Raw genomic sequence first — 21,141 nt, 5'->3', positions numbered from 1 at the left:
AAATTTAAAAAAAAAATCACTTTTTCCAAATGGGTCAATGCAACAAATGTATTCAGTGACTAATTATGTCTAATTCCTATTGCACAAATGTTCAATGGAATTAAAAAGAAAGCCCAACTTTCACAATCACTGCCTCAAAGTAATAACACATGTTGGATTCTTTTGGAATGCAGAGATGGTTCTTGCTACTTCAATACACAGAAAGTTGAATTCACATATCCACCACAAAAAGAAAGAAAGGAAAAAAACTACGACGGAGTTGAAACTAGAAAAAAATTAGCTTTATATGAAAATATAAAATTCTATGATTATATACCATAGATACAAAGTTTCCAGAAGATGCTTACCCAAGCAACAAAATATTTACAGTTTTAATGGTTATAGCTATTTCAAAATGAATTGAAAGGAACACGATTCGACATGAAGGCTGGATTCTTTAGAAACGATGGCTGCTTGCTAGTTTCAAATGTCCTAACAAAAAAAGGAGTCACTACCCCAAATGTTGGAGAGTTGCGACATTTTATAAAATTGACTGTCTCCTTTTTTGGAGATGTTTATTTCTTAAAACTCAAGATATTTTTCTTGAAATTAATTATCCTCTGTAGAAAATGCTTCCCTTTGCAAATATTTAACAAAAATACTAAAAACAGTTTAACAGCTAAGACAAAAAGTAGAGGCCAAATACCATTATTACAATTCCTTCCTATTTTTAGCATGCCTTCTTTCTAGAGATTAGGAAAGCCAGTATCGCATGTTAAATGGCAACTAAGGGAGAAAGCGCAAAGGGTAAAGTGAAATTACAGCTACTAAAAAAAAAAAAAAAAAAAAAAAAAAAACAGGCATTTTTCCCTTCATATAAAAATTCACTGGCACCATGTGAACAGAAGTTTTGGAACCTAGGAGTTGAAAATGTATTTTCCAGTATAACTGCTAAATCCTTAAAATAACTACATTTTGATTACTTTTCTCTTAAGTTAGGATGAGATTGGGTCTCTTTATTTTTTGCTTAGAATTAGTAATATGTATCTTTGGTAAATTGGTATCTATATTTTAATTTTAAATATAGTATATATGCATTTAAGGAAAAAATGGCAACAAGGCAGTTGTGCTGTCATTAGAAAATAATAATTAAGGTTATTTACTGATTTCAATGTCACTCTGGGCTAAACACTCCAACAGCCAGACCTTGAACACCATAACCCTTCTCTGTCCTTCCTGGACTCTTCTACTTGAAATGGACTCTAAAATCTCCAAGTCATTAAAAAAAAAAAAAAAATTAGGAAAACCAGTGATCTACTCTTCATCTTTTTGAAATCCAGATGTTAACTTTTTTCAGCATAAAAGATTGGTATCGAGGCTGTCCGGCGCGAGAAAGTTCTCCTGATGGTAAGGAGCTGTCTCGGATGTCCAGCACAGCTACCTGGTCTACTCACAGCCATTCAGTTTTGAATGATGTGTGCATCCTGTTCAAACACACAGCTTACTTGGTTAAAGTAGCACACACTGACTTCTAAGAACGATTTCCTTTCCCCTTGAGACAAGTGGTAAAACCCTTGTCATGTCCTTAAGCAATGTGTTCAAACACCATCTTTGAAACGCTCTGCCTCTGGAATAAAATGTAAATTAATTTTTGTGCCAATGAAGAATGAATAACAGTTGAGGATGCACTCTGGTGAAGGTGAAGGACTAAAGATAACTGTGCTCCGGGTAGTGGGTCTGGACCACTTTGGCAAGATGGGCTAACAGGTGTTGCTCACAGTTCAGTGAGTTCAGATCTGTAGACTTTGGTTCATGTCTGCAGTAGGGGTACAGATTGCTCACAGAGAACTTTGAAGCCATCTTCATCATGTTTCCATCCTATTTACTAGCTGTCTGTTTTATCATTATTCTGATACACATGTAAGAGAGAGTCACAAAACCATGTTGGAGGGTATGCATTTCAATGCACTGAGCCCTCTGTAGACAGCACAGAAGGGAATACTTGCTATTTGCCTCCTAAACAGTGTTTATTAAGAAAAAATGACTGTAGGAGAGACCATGAATTCTGATTCAAATATTACTTCTGAATGTCAAAGCCACTGTACTATCTACTGAAAAACATTAGCTCATGTCAACACCCTGCACAACTAAAATACCCCACTTAATTGACTAAAAATCTCTAGCTCTTGCTGTCATCTGAAACTTTTCCCTTCCTAAGTCCCTTCAGCCTCCTGGCAGTAGTAGGGTTCCTACATTCAAGCTTTCCTTGTGTTAGGCAGAGAGTCACTCCTGGTGGGAGCAGAGGGACTGTAAAGGCGTCTGTGTCATCTAACACACACGACTTTGCAAACTTTGTTCACTGGAACACTTTTTCTGAAGATAGCCTCCATAGTTCTTAAAAAGGAGACTATTTTTTTTGTAGTTAAATCTGTGTGATGAGAAGACACGATTAACCCTGATGATTATGTAGTTCATGAAAACTCTGTTGTCCTGGCCTATGCATTGAAACCCCTGGACTTGGTCCACAGACCCTCTCTCCTTAGCAACTCCTTAGCAACTTACAAACACCATGTAGGCCAACTCACGATGAATAGAACTGCAGTGCTAAACATCATTCAGGCTTTAACGCCCACCCTGAAAGTATGATAGCCGTCACTGTGGTCTTTCTGTTCAAGTTGTTGGCATAAAAAATAAGCCAAACTGTTCCTAATAGGCCCAGTTCTGGTGATATCAAGTTTGATAGAAGCCGATGCTCAAAAGCAAACATGCAATAGAAGAAATAGATTTCAACAAGTAGCTTATTTTTCTAACAAACTCTATTCAAATTTCTTAATATTCCTAATTTTCCATTATGTACTACAGGGTGAATATGGTTCCCGAGGCTGGACCAAATAACTTCCTTGGGCTCTCCAATGATTTATCAGCATCTTTTACTGAAGTGTGTATGTTCTAGAGACTAAACTACAGAAAAGCATTCGAAGCTGTCTCCTTTTATAACTACCTGAAAATGTAGATATCACCTTTTGTTCAAGGTTCTAATTGTCTTGTTCCCAAAGAGATCTATCCATGTCTGGAAATTTAAGTAGTCCCAAGACTTTTGCTAATACAGTATTTTCAATTTAACCTTCCATAGAAGAATGTATGTACTTAAGAAACTTATTATGAAATGTTTGGCAAAAAAGGAAAGAATGTTAACTGTATAGGTAGTTTTTATTACATTGCTATATGAGTAAGGGGATTTTTAGAGAACTAGTTTCAAAATTATACACCTGCAATAAGTGAGGTATGGCATTATAAACCAAGAAGCATTAGTAGGGATTAATTTAAGGTTCTCATAACTGAGTTGTGGAAAACATTGCTATCTTGCTACAGTAAAAGATAACCCTGATTTTAGGGTGTAGCTATTTCCAGGAGTCAAAAAGGAAAAGAACACACACTGTCCACATAGCTACTATGAAAGCTGTAATACAGAGTTATCCTTTATTTTGACACATTTTCGAAAGCTGTGAATATAACTTTGTAACTAATAAGAGATGTTCACATGAAGCAACTCTTAAGCCTTCTCATTTCTTAATGAATTTCTTAACCATCAAAAATGGAATCATTTCAATGCCATAATGTTGACAGACCCTCTCAGTAGCTCCCAACAGCCTATTCTGTAAAAGAAAACAATGCTCACCCACGCCACTAAAATACAGAAGGCATTCAGCATCGAACAGTGCCTGAAGAAGAGGAGGGAGGACCGAGGAGAAGTACAGCTTTGCCTGCTAGTAGAGCGACTGCGTTAGCAACAATGACAAAATCAAGATTCACTGTCACGACAAGGGCCTTCATCATACTGAACTAAAAAGTAGCATGTTGTCATGGAATGTCACATCAGGGTTTGCTTTAGTATTAGATTATAGGCAGTAACACTGATCATATAGTGCAAACTAGGTAAAATTGCGTTTCACTGTGAAATGAACAGAGGTGCAAATGCTCAGTAGGATACCATTAAGACATAAAATGGCAAAAAATAAATATCAAAACTTTTATCAGTGTAAAAAAGTAACTGGGTTATTGTATAACCTAGAGTCTGGCAAAAAAGGCCTCAAAAAAGTTCTGTCTTCAGAAGTTTACAAATTAAGTGCCCTTTCAGGATTCCAGTCACACCAGAGACTCCATGCTCTCTGCAGGGTCCGATTCATCTGCAATAAGAACAGCACCGTTTTTGTCCACTGTCATGGGACCGTTTCCATTTTCTTTAGTGCTGACCAAGCTGAGCATTGCTTTATAGACGAACTGGTATTGTTCCTGAAAAGCAAGAGAAAGAGCGTGTGAGCCAAAAGAGCTTAGTCATTTCATCCAAGATGGAAATAGCAATTAAAAATGTAATTGTGAAAAAAATACTAGAGACACAGGAATAGCAAAACGCTATCTAAGAAAAAAAATGACTTGAAGCCAGGCATGGTGGCACATGCCTGTGATCCCAGCTACTTGAGAGACTGAGGCAGAAGAATCTCAAGTTCAAGGCCAGCCTGGGCAACTTAAAAAGACCCTGTTTCAATAAGAAACCAAAAAGGCTGGGCTATAACTTGGTGGTAGAATGCCTCTGGGTTTAAACCCCAACACCACCCCCAAAACCTAAAGGTCATTGAGTCTTACATAACTCCATATCACATTTTTTTGATCTGTTAGTCTGGAATGAATATTTAATGTTAATATTTCATAAAGATAATGGAATATCTATATCTTACAACAGAATTCTGTACTCTAAACAGGGTTTCTCAATGGCAGCATTAGTGACATTTTGGGCTAGATGATTCTTCGTTATCTTGGGCACAGCAGGATATTTAGCAGCATCCACAGCCTCTACCCACTCAATGCTAGAGCACCTTTCTGTCCAGTTTCAACAACCAAAAAAAGTCTCCAGACACTGCCAAATGTTCCTTGGAGCCAAATCACCCCTAGCTGACAACCCTTGTGCTCTCTATAAGAGTGAGTTGGAGTTTCAGCTGATGTAAATGTTTTGTTTCCATGTAGACTACTCACAATGTCTGTGAATACTCCAGGTCTCATAAGATTGATCATCTTTGCAACCTGAAACACATCCACAGCGTTTTCATTCTCCAGCTGCTGGGACAGGGTAGTAAGGGCACATAGCATTCCTGCTGAAACTGCTCCGTACCTGGGGGCAAAGACACCAGATTTACTAAGAGACTGAACTTACTAGAACAAAATTACCATCACACATTTCCTTAGAAACTAACTAGGCTGTTACATCTATTCTAGAAGACAAAAATGGGTGAACTCTGGACAGGGGGATTTAGAAGCGGGCATAAAGGTGACATTTGTTTTTGAATGTGAAATCTCCTGAACTGCTTCATCAGATGCTTAGCTTATATCTATTATGAAATGAGAGTTTCAAAAGTAGACTTGGGAGAGCTATAGATTTGATGTATAGGAAAAATGGTATGAGATCCGTAAGTGCAGGCTGTTGGATAAGTAGCAGGTGGTGAAGGGTCGGGAAAAAATGTTTTAACAATCTCAAATGGCTAGATGGAACTTACACATGTGAAAAATAAAAAGTAAGTCATGCGCTGGATAAAGATGTTTCACTTCACCGTGGACAGCACCGACGGTTCCTTAAGATTAAAACAAAGCTGTAAAATTCCTCTTGCCTAGTGATGTCATAACTGTAGTAATGTCTTAATGGAACATGTTCCGTGTGTGTGTGTGTGGTGCTGGTGTATGTACACCCGCTGTGCTGCCAGTCGTACATAAAAGTACAGCACATCCAAAAAAATACTTGGCCCCATCTCTTGGGCGTGTCTAAGTGCACTCTGGTGTTCCCACAGCAACAGAGTCGCCTGACGGTGCTTTTACGTATTTTTTCCCTATTGTCTAGATTCTCCTGTCATCATGGTCATTTTTGTTATACTGGAATACGGTGTAGTTCAGATGTAATCAGACGATCCTCATCATTAAGTGACATGTGACTGTACGTGGTTCAGAATAAAGAATTTTCAAAATTAGTTTCATCTAAAGTCATTATTTTGGGCAATGAAGAGGAACTTGCCTAATGAGAGGAGATTCCATAAGATTGTGGAAAAATTAATTTGATTCTCTTTGTTTCACAAAAAAGCAAGATCAGGCCCAGACTAGAGTTCCCATGTGAGTGATGAGAAAACAGATGGTTTAAGGCGATGCTGCTGGCTTGGGGGAGAAGTCAGACTGGTGTTGATGCCCCCTGCTGCTGCTGCTCTGAAAAACTACCAACTGTGGAGTTCCTGGAATCATTCTTAAAATGAAAATATTGTGTTTATATCATTCATACAAATAAGAATGAAGGCCCCCTTAACTGCCACCCAATTTTTCAAGGTAAACTCTCTAGAAGCAAATGTTTCAGTACAGACTTGGGTCCAGCTCGGCACCACATCTGTAGCATGCACACCCGGCTTGCCCACTGCTAGGGTGCGAATTCCTGTTTCTTTTCATCCTTCTAAACTTTAAAAGCGCTTGCCGCTCTGATAGGTGAAAATGTCTATAGTATATGTTGCAACTCTTTTTTCCCATTTCCTTGATTCTCTTACCACTGTGATCATTTTTATTATACTGGAGTACAGTATAGTTTTGATATAATCGAGTTTATCAATTTTTTTTTTTTTTTTTTTTTTTTTTAACTTCTAACAGTTCTAATGCTTTTCCTGGTCCAGTATTATAAAGAGGTTTTCCTGGGGCTGGGGCTGTAGCTCAGTGGTAAAGTGCCTGCCTAGTGAGTGTGAGGCACTGGGTTTGATCCTCAGCACCACATTAAAAAAAGCTATTGTGGCCAGCTACAACTAAAAATATTTTCAAAAAGATAGTCTCCTCTATTTTGTAATCATTTTTTACATTTAATTACTTAATTCTGAGTCTTGTTTTGATGTAAGGGAGGGATCTGATTTTAGTTTTTTTCCAGTGGATAACCAGTTTCCAGCATTTGTTATTGAATACTCTGATCTCTTCTCTGATACTGCATTCTCACATATGTAGGCTTGTTTCTGAACTTTGTCCCATTTTCTCTATTATTTATGCTTGCCCACATTTTTTAATTCCTGTAGGTTTTAAATAGGCCTTGATATCTGATAGTTTCCATAATGACTTAGGCTTCCTCTACATTTATTTCACATTATTGTTAGTGTTTCAGATATTTTACCAGTGTTTTGGTGCTGGGGATTGAACCTGGGGCCTTGCGCATGTTAAGCACATGTTCTAGCCATACCCAAGCCCATATATTGCAAATGCCTCACTTACACATTCATTTCCAGTATTTCTATCTGCTTCATAGTGATTTTGAAACCAAGTCGTCAAGAAATACTAAGAATTTTTGATAAGGTTGCACTGAATATATAGATGGAGTTTGGGAAATTCGTTTCAGTTTTTTGTTCATTAATGTGTTTTCGTACGTATATTCAGGTCAGTGAGGTCTTATCGTTTTCTTAATGGTCGTTTCCAGTTTCATAGTAGGTTAATTCCTAGGAACTCTAGACTTTTTATTATTCTTCTTGTGACATTTTTGTTTGGTTTCAGTTGATTTATAGGAAAAGTACGAGATGGTGAACTTGTATTCGGTCACAGAGCAGAACTCGGTTTGACTTCTAGTGAGGTGTGGGATCTCTCTATGGTTGGCCCCGTCTCTGTCTGCCAGTAGTGCCAGTCTCATTTTTACCTTTCATTTTCTTCTGTCTTTGGCTTTTACTGCCTTGGCTAGAACCCTGAGTTCCCGTGTAGCACTGGGAGTAGGTAGGTGTGTGTTAGGGTGTGTTTTTTATGGTCAAACTTCTAAGTTTTCACTACAAAATAAAAGTATCTGTTCCAGCCTTCTAGTAAATAGTTATCAACTCGTACAGGATGCTTTTCATTCTTAGTTAGCCGAGAGTATTTGGGCGTGATTATTTTATTGAATGCTTCCTGTTATATCTTAATTTTTTTGGAATTCCTTTAATAATGCCATGAATTTATTAATAGATTTTGGTGACATTTAACCAGCTACACATTTCCAAAATTAATCTTACTTTGTAATGTGCAATTCTCTTAACATATTGGGTTTTATTAGACAATTTAAATTTTTGTATCCATAATCAGACAGGTAAGATTGTCCTGTATGTTTCATTGTGCCAGCCTGGTCTGTTTAAATCAGGTTTTCATAAAATCTTCTCTGTTCCTGTCTAAATGGGGCCTCATGTAGGACTTTGTGGGTCTTAACAACTGGAGAACCTTTCAGTAACACTGTGGTGTGGCTCTGTTCTCTGGAGCTGAGGCTGAAGAAGCAGGGTGTACTCAGGTTCACCAGTTGGGCAAGCACCAGAGTTAACTAGAGCTTAAATTTCAGGGATACATGTCAGTGGCTCAGCGCAGAGGTGGGCACATACTATGTGTTCAGTAAACATCGTCTTACTATGCATATCATCAAGGCGTAAAATTCAGAGCTGTAGATATCTTTAAGCTTTTAATTCTAGAAAATACACACAAATATACACAAAGTCCAGCAGTGCAGTGGCCTTCATGTAGCCTCATCCAGCCACACCTGTCACTGGCTCGGGACCCTCGACTTTCAGCGTGTCCTCTTCTCCATGTTGACATAATCCCAGGTATTTTATTCATAATTATTTTAGTACAAAACTCCATTAACAATTCTCAAATGTTTTCAGCATAACTACAGAAAATGGTAGTTTTTTTATCTTAATTTATTCCAATTGTTTTTCCATCACATTTGCCAAAGTTATATCTTTTATTAGATTTTAATTATTGCTTAAATTTTACTATCTGTTTGCTCCTGTTTCATTACTGTGTGCTTTTGTTTAATTCCTTGTACTTTTGGGGGATTTTCTTTTTTTAGCTTCTTGAGGTGAAAGCTGTTTATATTTAATCTTTAATAGATATAATTTTTTTCTCCTGAGTGTACTTAAGTAGGATGGAACCAAAGTTTTTGAAATGCAAAGCCTTTATCATCTAGTCTTTAAGCATTTTGCAATTTCTATTTTGGTTACCTCTTTAACCCATGAATCATTTGTAAGTAATTCTTAGGGGTAAGACTTCCAGGCATAAGGATTTGGGAATCTTACTTCATTGTTGATTAGTACTATTAATGCATTGTAATCAACAAGTGTGGCTATGTATGGCATCCATTTTTTAGGAATGAATGGAAATTTCAAATTTTGGCTTATATTTAAAAGAAAAAAAGCGTTTGAAAAGCCTGTGATATTTCCCTACAGTTTCTCCTGGATGCAGACTTCTCTCTGATACTATTAGATCAGGCTTGTTAACTGCTGTGGCATTCAGATCTTCTCTCTGAGTGTTATTTTCAAAGTACCATATCCTGATGGTTCATTTGAAGACCTCAACTCTTTATTTAGTGCGTACAAAACCTCAGCCATTACTTCTTCCTTTTTGTCCTGTCTTATCTCCCGGTGGATCACCTCTCAGGCAGATGCTAGTGCTTCTGTATCTAGCCTCCATATCCTGATTTGATTTTTAGCTCAGCACATTCTACTAGTAAGTCCATCTCTTAGATTTTAATTTCACAAAAAATGAATATTTTTTTTCCATTTTTAGGCTCTCATTTTTTCCCCTGCTTTATAACACGTTGTTAAATATTTCATGAAACTTTCCTGTAGATCCCTGAGCGTATTATTTTATGTCATGTCATGATTACCCTGTGCACTTTGATTTATTGTGTTTTTTTGGTTATTGGTTGTCATGTTTTTCTCCGGGTTCCAGTTGTTTTCAGTTGACTTATTTTAGCATGGTATTTGAATTACTTTGTACTGATTTGGTTCATGAGGGGAAGAATTGAATGGTTCTAGCGAAATATACTCCGTGACTCCCTCCCTTTAGCTCTTTTTAAAAGCTCTGTTTGGCCAGTCAGAAAAGTCAGGTTAACACGTGTCTTTGTGATGGAGAGAGCTTTCCACATAGGGTTTTCTGTGAGTTGCTTTTCCTGTGTTTCGCCATTCTTCACACTCACACACCGTATAGCATCTCACTCATGACGGACCACATGCACGACTTTGCACATGCCTGGAGCCAGCTTCCTGGCTTGCCTCCTATGCAGCTGCACAGGGCCCTATGCCTCAGTGGACCTGGTCCTTCAGTTGGTGCTATGCTGTCCGTGTACCATCCGGAAATTCTTAATTGTTTACCAAGAGGTCTGCATATTCATTTTATGTTAGACCCCACAAATTATGGACCTGGTTCTGGCTGATACTGGAAGTCTGCACAGCTCCTAGGCAATTCACTCTAACATGGTTACGTGAGGTGGTGATCATAAAAAATAATTCCTTAGTGATGGTTTTGAGGATTATGGAAATAAGTGAGTGTGCTGTGGTTTTGTGGGCATCTTCGTAGCGGTTGGTATAGAAAGCACTCTACATATGTGCATTTCTTACAGAAGAGCTCAGTAGTCTTCAAACTGATTTCAGGACCAAATCAACATAGATAACTGAGCTTTTGCTTATCTGGGCTAGATAAATTAGTGCTGCTGAACTAGAAATTGAAACCGAGAACATATGAAGATTCAAGAACATGCAAGCACACAATCTGCTAATCCTGAGAATGGGATGATGATTTCATCATCTGTCAAGTAGCTTGGGGAGAGCAGCCAGTATCTGTCATTTGCAAAACACTTTTGACTTCCTAGGTCTCCTGGAACAGCTTTGAGCCACCAGCCTTCCCCGTGGCCCTCAGGTCACGCTGTAGGAATTGGTAAATGAAACCAGCCTATATGACATCCAGTAGAGACAGATGTAACTTCAGAGTGAATAAAATTAATATTGAGTAATTACACAGGAAGCTGTTCTTCATTCTGTGAGTAAAGGGGACGATATGGCTGATGGTCTAATCTACAACTATCTGGTAAGAACATAGGCTAATTAAAAAACCTGACAGGAACGATATAAAGCAGCCCCTGAACAGAATAGTTGAACAGGTGAATAGAGGATGCTGAGAATACAGCAGTTTGCCTTTAAGCTCTACTTGTTCCCCTAAAGTTGACTCTTTGGTGAGAAATGTATCCTAAGATCACTGATCTGGAAATGCCATCCATTTGATCTACAACTGAGAATCTGAGAGTAGGTGTTACGTCTGTGAAGACCAAATGAGTACTGTGAGGTTCATGCATAGTAAGGTCGATTCTTTGCCTCACTTTGGATGCAAGCGAGCATTCTAAGCTTGGTCACTCTTACTTTGGATGGAGGTTTAGAACTCGCTGTAAATTGGTTTTAGAGTTTACGGAAGAATTGATGCAGAAAAAAATGACTTAATGAGACAAAACAAGACTCTCTGGATATCATTCTTATCGGAGTACCTATCCTCCATAGTTTTCAAGTCCTAATGTGCAGTACACATTCATACAAATACTCATCCAGTATCCACTCTGTCCCAGGCATTGGGCTCACCCTCTGGAGACTGGAACAAGTAACTGCTGCTGGCCTCAGCAATGTGGGAGTGACAGGCACATACACAAATAGTTATAGTGTGATGTGAATAAACAGTGACATTTAACACTGTAAGAATGTGACATTAATGATTTTGAATATCAGCTGTCGGATGAGTCACATGGTTTCAAAGAAGGTGACTTTTGGACGGTGTGTTAAATGAATGGGTGCTCAAAAGGGACATGGTGGTCTGCAGGAAGTTCTTCAGTGGAGGACTGGGGTGGCACATTGAAAAGTAAACCTAAACCAGGTTGTCAGAGAATATATAGCAATAACACATGGTGGCCGGTTGGATGTGGGGGTCAGGGGGACGCCACGGGGGCTCTGATATGGCTCTGGTTTGTGCAGCTAATTGAATGGAGCTGGAGGGGGATGGTGAATTTGGGGTGAATATGGGGACTTGGAGGAATGTGCTGGCCACCAGGAAAGGATGTTTATAGGTACCAAAAGTAGATAAGGTAGAAACTGAAAAAGTTAGCTGGTGTTTAGGAAACTGCACTAGTGCTCGCAACTGTTGAAAAATTCTGTTTGCTCTTGAGTCATGTGGAAAAGAATTTCTGTGGAATGAATGTATCTCCCATAGATGGTAGATAAATGAATTAGCATATTTTGACAGTGGCTTTTCATAGCATCTGCCTCTATGACATTTGCAGATCCACTGGGCTAGCCTGAATTTGCTCTTTGCCTATTTTGACCTAAGAATAATCTGCATGTGATACAAAATAAAAATCACTGGATCAGAGAAATACTCAAAGGCTGAACACAAGACGGGTGAATCAAATGATCCTGTCTAGTGTTTCGCTGGTTGTTGTGAGTGGTCTTCTTTCCCTACCATGATATGTAAGATTAGCTGTTTAGGACACAGTTCGATGGAGTACTGCATAACAGCAACATTAGAATTTGTCCTGAATTTATAAGAGCTGGTAAAACCCAGAACTCATTAGAAAAGTCAATCCAGATTAGGGCTGCTTGTACAGTTTTCCCCCACTAATTTCATGCTGTACCTACAGGACAAAGTTTCTTAGAGCCGTAGCAACTGCCTTGTTTAAACCCTGATGGTGGTCACCACATCTCCAGGGATGGACCTCAGTGTGTTACATTGATCCTTCAACTGGAGTGCTTTTCTAATCTTGATTTTTGATCTTGCAACATTTTGAGATACACACTGTTTTGTAAGAAAGAGCAAAAGAAAGACTTCGTGATTTCCAATTTATTAGTGTCTAGTGCTACTAAATTAGTTGGGTATTTTTAATTTTTGTGGTGAGGATTAAAATCGAGGCCTCCCGCATGTTAGCCAAGCACTCTACCACCAAGCCACATCTCCAGAACTTTGAAATTTTATCTTCAGACAGGGTTTCATTAAATTGTCCAGGCTGGCCTTGAACTTGGGATCCGCCCGCTTCAGCTTATCAAGTATCTGGGATTATAGGCATGTGCCATCGCACTTGGCAGTGTAGTAGATATATTGAGAAGTTGTTGACCTAGGGAGCTTCATTGGAACTAAAATAGAAAAGAGGATGGATAATTGATTCTACATTAGCTAAAGGATGGTATGATTCTAAAAGATCCAGGGTTTTACAATTGACTGATAAGTTGATTCCAGCTGTTAAGAGTTTGGCTCTAAACATCCATGTACCATAAGATTCCCTGAGATCAGGCACAAGTAATTTGTGCACTGTAAGATTGATATTAAGTCCTGCAGAGCAGTACTGTAAACCTTATCATTAATACCTATCACTAAACTAAATTATACTTTTAAAAGGCTCCTCCGATAAGTGTCTGCTGAAATTCAGTCTAAGGAGTTTAAAATAAATGCAACTTTTAACCAATATAAGTAGCTAATAATGATTTGATTATTGAAACAGAAGATATAGTACTTGCCCTTTCCTAGAACATACATTGTAGGAGAGCCTCAGCAGAGTTGAATCTATTGAAATGGAAACAGAACCACAACACTTTGCACATACACATATTAGGAACAATTTGGAATTGTCAAGCTGAGAAGGAGAGTAGCTTTTAAAAATTTCTGCCTTCCCATAGCAATTCAACAAGATCAACAAGAACAGGGTCTGGATTTTAAAAGAAGCAACAGTTACGTACTCATCATGAACAATGGTGGGGCCATCCCTTGTTAAGGCCTCTTCCTTGATGACGTTGATCAGTTCAAAGGTACTGCTTATCGGGGCATCTGGGTTAGGCCATTTGGGACACTGGAAGTGCCGCACTTCAAGGACATAGTCATCCTATAAACAACATGACACGAGTCTTAGCCTGTTTCCTATCAGCCAACTGATAAAACATGCTCACTAAAAAGCATATATTATAGGCTACTCTGAACAATGTCATGTTAACCAAACTGTTCTGGTAAAAAAGAAAAATACTAGGGAGGTCTGCTTGCCATTAAAAAACTAAAAAACAAAACAAAACACAGGTCCTGCTAGTAGAATATCATTTATGTTCAAGTGAGAATAAATTATAAGGTTTTATATCTTACACTCTTCTAATTTGTAAATTAAAAAAAGGACAGGGTTAGGTGATCATTATTGAAACTAAGAGTCCCTACCCCATATTCTTCTCACAAGAAAGTAGTTATTATACACTAAAATTTTGTTTACTAAAAAACCCATTATTTCTAACACATTGCAAGGCTTATATTTCTGAGGGCAAAGAAAATATTGAGCTCTAATATATTGTTTTTATAATTAGGTCAGCAGACCGATTTGCATGCATGCTGAACCAGAGGAGCTGTTACATTTCACCTAGCCAGCCAGAAAAAGCAAATATTTGAAGGAATCAAAAAGGGAAACGCACAGATTTAAAATTAAGTCTTACTCAAATGCCTGGGCCTGTCTACAGGGTGGCAAATTACTTCATTATTACTTAAAGGAATGATCCAGGGCCCAGGTATGCCTATTACAGAGGAACTGAGGTTTTAGTTACCTGCGTAGCTTCAAGGATAAAGTCATGAATGATAATTTGTTCTTCGTTAGAGAGGCACAGTCTGTCTTTGCTGATAAGGGTGACAGTAAAGGCCTCACAGTTCATGGATTCTTCTCGACTTGGCCAATACACAAACTCATCTTCCGCCTTTGGGAACAAAGAAAAATAGGAAATCATTTTGCAAGAAAATTTAAAAAACAAATATTTGACAGCACTGCAAGGGGGGAAAAATAAACCTAAGTTTGCCATTTCTCATACCTCTCATGTTCTCTCTTGAATTAGAACTATACCCCTATAGCTGTGCTGAGCTCAGCGGGACTGTAGTCTACTATAAAATATATTTCGATGATGACCATTTCCCAGCATCTCTCACATGTCACTGTGACAACCAGAAACACTGGCTCCTTTGGGGATATGTCACCCTTAGTTGACAAGCGTTCTGGATTATTTGGCATAGTAAAAAAAATGAAATGGGATATAGGCCAGATAATTTTATTATTTCACAGTTGCTTAAATACCCTATTTGCTAATTGTTAGTTCCTATTGATTTTGTTAGTAAAAAATCTATAGTTTTAGTATTATTTTGAAAAGGATGCTTATAAGCATTATCTAATTTCATTTTGACAATATATTAGTAAGATAAAGAATGTTTAAAAAAATTTATTCTATAAAGTATGTAACATGAAGTTATGGAATACACATAATAACCTTTTTACTATGGTCAAACAAACATTTTTTTTTATGACAAGAGCAACTATGATCTCATTTAGCACAAATTCAGTACAATTTTATTACCTAGTCTTCATGTTTTACATTAACTTCCTGGACTTATCCATCCCACATTTCTGCTACTCTGCATCCTTTGACATACATCTCCACATTTCCTTCCCCCATCCCTATAAGTACTACTTTGTTCTCTATATGTATTTGATATTTTAAAATTAAAGTGATCATGCAATATTTTTGGGTCTGGATTATTTTGTTTAACATAATATTCTCCAAGCTTAATGTGGCAAATGCAAGATCTGAGTCTCTTTTAGGGCTGGAAAATACTCCATTTTTTACAGTGGAGTCCATGGTTTGGCTATTGTGAATAAGGCTGCAGTGAATATGGAAGATCATATCTTTACAGGTGGTGATTTCATTTCCTTTGTGTAGGTTCCTGACTATGTGGTAGTTCTACTTTCAATTATTGTTTTCCATAACCGCTATTCTAATCTCTAGTTCCACCAACAGCATTTCAAGAGGGGATAACACAAAGTCAGCTGTACATGTTCATCCATTTTAAGATTTCAGATATTCAGGCTTGATACTTGAATTCTATCCCTGAGAACTATAGCTGCCTAAGAAAAAGTTCATTGTTACGTAGAGGGGAGATGATGCCTGCCAGTCTCCATTTTTCTAATTAGCTCAAATGACAAATTCCAGTTTGCCTCTTCTACGTACATATTTATGGGCATATTCCTGAAAATGCCTAGCTACTCTGCTACTCTCATTGAAGTCAGAAATAATTCTGAATAATGTTCAAACAAAGAAGGCTTTGTTTAATCCTACATGGTTGCATTAGAAATGAGCCAACAGTCCAATAAGACTTATCACCCTTTCAAGTTTCAATGTAGCTTATTGCCAAGTACATTTTTATTTTTAAAGCTCAGCATAAGGGGAAACAGATTAGCAATTGGGTTTAGTCTATACAAAAGAAGTCTGTAACTGTTGTGGGTTTTATAATTTTTGTCCAAGGAAATGCAAGTATGGCCCTATAAACATATATTCCTGATACAAAGTAATAATGAACAGGGCATCTAAATTTAACCAATATGCACAGATTAAGCATAGGACTAAGATTGGATGTGATCCCAAATAAATCAGTCTTTGAGTCTTAATTTCCATGATTGGAAAGTGGGAATAATAAAACTTATGTACCTCAAAGAAATATAAATAGTAAATTACTACTTAAAGGACACCAAAGAGATTTTAACTGTGGTGAAAGAAAGGCAGAGGAACACTTTGGAATACAGAAATCAAACTAGGGAATAATTATTCATTTTGAAAGACTAAGAAATTAAGTGCTACTTCTTAATTCAGGCATTCTGGTGTCATTATTTTACTGTCGAATATATTTACAGAGCAAAGTGTTGATAACAATGCTTTCTGAGTTAGGAATCAGTGACTTTTAGGCTACTTATAGGATTATAGTCTTACACAGTTTTGGTAGAGACAAGTAGTAATAATAAGACAAGAATAATCTAGAGCTCATTTTCAGAAAAACTGTGCAATGATGAAACTTTTAATCTCATAGCCGAAAGGAGACACTTATGATTCTAGCCCAGCCTCCCAGAGATGCTGACGTGTTCAGTGGAGGCTCCTGTATTCTTGCTGTCCATAGAACATGTACCCTTTATTGGGTCCAGTCCATACAAATGAGCTCCTGGTAGATACTTTATGGTGCCTGTCCTCTGTTAAGCGACAATAAGAAAATACTGACTCATCCAACAAATGAATGTTTTAACAACGCTAAATGCCTCCAATTTCCACATGCCAAACTGAATAGACCCTTGTTGCCAGCTAATTTGAAAATTTACACTCCAGCTTTTGATTCTCAACTTTGCTGCCATTCCACCGTACAGAAGCAGCCTTGGTATTCTGAAGCTGGAGCAAAACGCGACAAAGTGAAGAAGTTCCTACTGACTGGGCACACAGTCAAACTCATGTCATGGAGACTAGGGGTTCAATCACAGGCTGTTCTTTCTTGATTAAAAAACTCATTAATCTGACACTCATGGAGGCAGAGCCTCATTGTTTTTGTTTTTATCTCGTGGGTTCACATGTCCACGTAGTAGCTTTTCAAGACCCAGGTAATTCTGAAAGTTATATATGTGTGAGATCTAAGCAGAGACATGTAAATCTGTTTTATAAATTTGTTCTCCCATCTCCTAGAGTTCAGCCTTCAGTAGAGAATGACTTAAGTAGGGAAAGAAGTTGTAGCTTAGTCAAAATCTCAAGTTGGACCCCAAGGTCTTTCCTTTCCCTTCTTTGCAGTGGGTCTGACTTGCCTATGGAATGGGCAGAAAATGATATCAGTAGTACTTCTGATGTAATTTTTATTTATTTATTTTTGGTCAGAAGCAGTTGACTAAAAGCAGGAACTCTGGAGATGACTTAGATTCACATCCTGGCTCCAAGTGTTTGTGCATGCTCTTGGACACGTCAGTTATTTTCTCAGCTCCTAAATGAGAAGTCCTGGTACTTACGTCATTAAAGATGGCGGGAGGCTTAAATGGGTTAATAGGTGGGGAGTAAGCACAGTTACAGATTTCATAAATGGAATACGTCATCTGTTTTTTGGAAGCGACATACATCAGGTAAGAGGTCGACTGAAGTCACCTTTATCTGAAACCTGCCACCCTGCTGCCACGTGTAGTGCAACTGAAGGGTAATATCGTCAGCATGAGAGAAGTGATGGAACGCCCAGGAACAATGCTGTGGTTCCATGAGGAAGCCTGGGTCCCCTCCCTAGCACACGCAGACTCCACAGCCCGTGGCAAGGTATCAGAGTAATCTGTGTGTGCAGCCGCCCGGGCTCATTACTACATAGCAGCTGTGCCACACTCACCAAGCTCTGGTTGTCTGGCAGCATGACAATGATCTGTGCATTATGATCCCAAATCATTCGCCAGAAATCCTTCGTAGTATGCGGCAGAGGATGCTGGGTTATGATGAATTCATTGCTCCTGTAATAGCCCTTCAGTTGGGAAGAGGGGGAAAAATCAGTGATTATGAGGGTTTGCTTCTAACTTTGTGGCAAGCAAATAAATTCCTGAAACAAGATAGCACAATTGAACCCCACTAAAATAACCGAGGAGAGCATTCAGTACGTTTGGCAAATGCTTAGATGCGCTTCTGCTAACACAATGCAGTTCTCTCTCCATGTGTGATTCACTTCAAGTTACTCCTGCTGTTTTCACTTAACTGTAATTTCAACATCTATTCAAAGGCTAGGTGGGTGAAATTAAGCATTTTGCTTCATTTAGTTATTTTTATATTCCCATTGTCTAGATGTCTTTGGTTAAAAGTGTCAAGATACAGAAATTTGTTTGATATTATGCAGTTTATTTCAAAAACAAAATCAGTGACATATAGGTGGTGTCTGTTCTTTTAACACCTTTGGGTTTGTTTCCCTTCGTGTCTGATGGACTGCTGACTCACCATGATGTAAGAAGCGTTAATGTAATCCGTGCCTTTCATTCCGGGCAATGGCGCAAGACCCACTCGGGCACGCTCCGCTAGCACATGGAAAAAACAACACCGCCACATTGCCTTATTATAAATCGGAACCAACCGCTCTTTCTGAGATTTACATATCCTCTGGCTCCCTGTCCAAGACTTACCTATATATTTAAATAAGTTAATGTGTTTTCATAGCAGATTGCTAAGAGACTATTCAGTACAGACATGTGACAGGGTTAATATATTGTTACTTTGCTCTGTTTCTCCATGAAGGGCTTATGAAAACAGTGGCCTTTTCCAGTAGAGGTAAACCTCTCCAATGAGCACCCATGCCTGTGAGACACAGGACACCCACAACGTCCTCGGCCGCGTCTCGAGATCAACAGTACCTGGATCTCAATGGCCAGGATAATGCAGTGATGTGCTTCCACTTGTACAGATTGATCTAGGGCTGTTTATGCCACAGTGATAAGCTATAATATGGTAGAAAGAACCTATTCTTATACTTCCAGGTGAGCTGAAGGTGGAGTGCACATCAGATAGAGCATTTGCTGGCCCTAGAGCCACCCTTCCACATGGCCTCAGTTCAACATAACATCTTCCCTTGGGTAGTAGCTCCCTTTTTACAGATTTTATAAAAGATATCGACACAACTAATCAAATTGATTTTAAGATCTTACATGGCACAACGGAGGAGTTTCTGTTCTTTTCTTTGTTGCACTCTTTCTGAGCGCTAAAGCATTCCACGTATTTTGCATTACACTGTGTCACAAGCTGGAAGAAAATCAACATTTTAGTCTTCGTTCAACGATAGCGATCTTAATGATATAGTTCCAAATCACCTAACAGGTGCTAACAAAAACTTTTTTGGTGCCCTGAAGAATGCGTTCTTGCTTCACTAGTAGTACTTCTTTCTGTGACCTTGGTTGTGTCCTGTCTTGGTTCTACTGTCAGCCTTGGGCTTTTGGCACACAGGGACTGTGTGCAGTATATATTGAACCATGTGGATTTTTCCTGCTGCATATGTTACTGCTGTTATGCAATTTGTCCATAATTCTGCAGTGGCCCATAAGCTCAAGTGAGTCTACACTGGAAAAGACTTTAATGCTATGAGGAGCTAATTGTGTTTCTTGATGATGAAGAACATAGGTTCTGAGTACATTTCTCTGGAACTGACATTGTTTAAGGCCATTTTTAAGAATCAGCCCAGTAGCCAGGTATGGTGGCACACACCTATAATCCCAGTGGCTTGGGAAGCTGAGGTAGGAGGATTGCAAGTTCACAGCCAGCCTTAGCAATCTTTGTGAGACCCTGTCTCAAAATAAAAAGAGCTGGGAGGTGGTTCAATGGTTAAGTGGCTCTGGATTCAATTTCCCATACCAAAAAAAAAAAAAAGAATCAGCTCAGTAGTTTGGTTCAACCAAGCTAGGTAAACAGAATAGTCAATCTGTTTTTTGTTGGCTACCTTAATGAGCGTATGGGAACAGGTTTCAAGTGCTTTATTACTCCATCGTGCACCTTAGAAGTAATTTTCATGTTTGAGTTTCTGATTTTTCCTTCTTGAATTCTACAATGATTAGTGCCTATAATAGTCAATTATCTGGTTTCCAATTGAACTGGTGTCTTCGGTGAGTTTTTTTAAAGGGATGTGCCAACTAATCCAAGTTGAGTCTCTCTTATCTGAAATAGGTGGAACTAACAGTGTCAGATTCTTTAGGATTTTGTTTACATGTAAAGTCCTGCATCTAAGAGATGGGAATTGAATGGTGTTACAGTAGTAGGGATGTTAAAAGAAGAGATAGAAATTTAAAACCGTTAGGACTGACATTTGTTTTATATATATACACAGCCTAAGGTAATTTTAAACGAGCTTCATGGTTCTACTTGTGGTCTGATGGTGGCACTCGAAGTTTTGGATTTGAGAGCATTTTTTGAATTTATATTGTTTTGCACATAGTTCTATGTGTAATTTCTCATGTTGTGTCAAGATGCAAAAAAAAAAAAAAAAAGATGAATCTGCACTTTTCGTTTTCATGGTAACACTTTCCATAGACTCTGAACCCTTCATTTGAATCTGTATTGCTGAAAAAGGCAAAAATTTAAGAAATGTTTGTACTTAACATTTTGTAAGAACTCATTTTAAACACTTAAAATGATAAATTGTGTCCTCACAATTAACTACCTCAAATGACTTTATAGTAGTTAGAACATTAAGAGCCAGAAATTTAAAATTATTGTGAGGACTGAATTCAATGAAAAGAATCTATTTTCTTTTCATATCACCTGGGATAATTTGCTTGGCAGTCTCATTTCTTCGGCTAAAAGTCAGATGAAGGTTTCAGACTCTGGAAAATCTTACCATGAAAACTAAAACTGCACAGACTCATTTTCTTAACACAAAATGAGAAATTACATATAGAACACTGTGCAAAAAATAGAATTGAAAAGACTGATGAGAGTAATAAATAGGAAGACACTCAGTAATTGGAAAGACAGGCAGCATTTGTAAGTTACAATTACTTTGAGCTTTTCTGGTCTT

The 21,141-nt window shown here is 38.1% G+C and overlaps 1 protein-coding gene across 1 annotated transcript in view; it reads right to left on the bottom strand.

Annotated features, from left to right (window-relative positions):
* Positions 1–816: 816 nt before the first annotated feature.
* Ptprg (protein tyrosine phosphatase receptor type G) overlaps positions 817–21,141 on the bottom strand; it is a 707,594-nt gene continuing 687,269 nt past the window's right edge. Inside the window, 7 exon segments of the mRNA XM_047532314.1 lie at positions 817–4,272; positions 5,011–5,146; positions 13,536–13,678; positions 14,376–14,522; positions 17,989–18,117; positions 18,582–18,658; positions 19,283–19,376. Of these exon segments, the coding sequence (XP_047388270.1) occupies positions 4,126–4,272; positions 5,011–5,146; positions 13,536–13,678; positions 14,376–14,522; positions 17,989–18,117; positions 18,582–18,658; positions 19,283–19,376 (873 nt within the window). The 3' untranslated portion in view covers positions 817–4,125.

This window comes from Sciurus carolinensis, chromosome 17 (genome assembly GCF_902686445.1).
Source record: "Sciurus carolinensis chromosome 17, mSciCar1.2, whole genome shotgun sequence".
NCBI classification, from domain to species: domain Eukaryota; kingdom Metazoa; phylum Chordata; class Mammalia; order Rodentia; family Sciuridae; genus Sciurus; species Sciurus carolinensis.
This window is presented reverse-complemented; position numbering and strand designations above follow the sequence as displayed.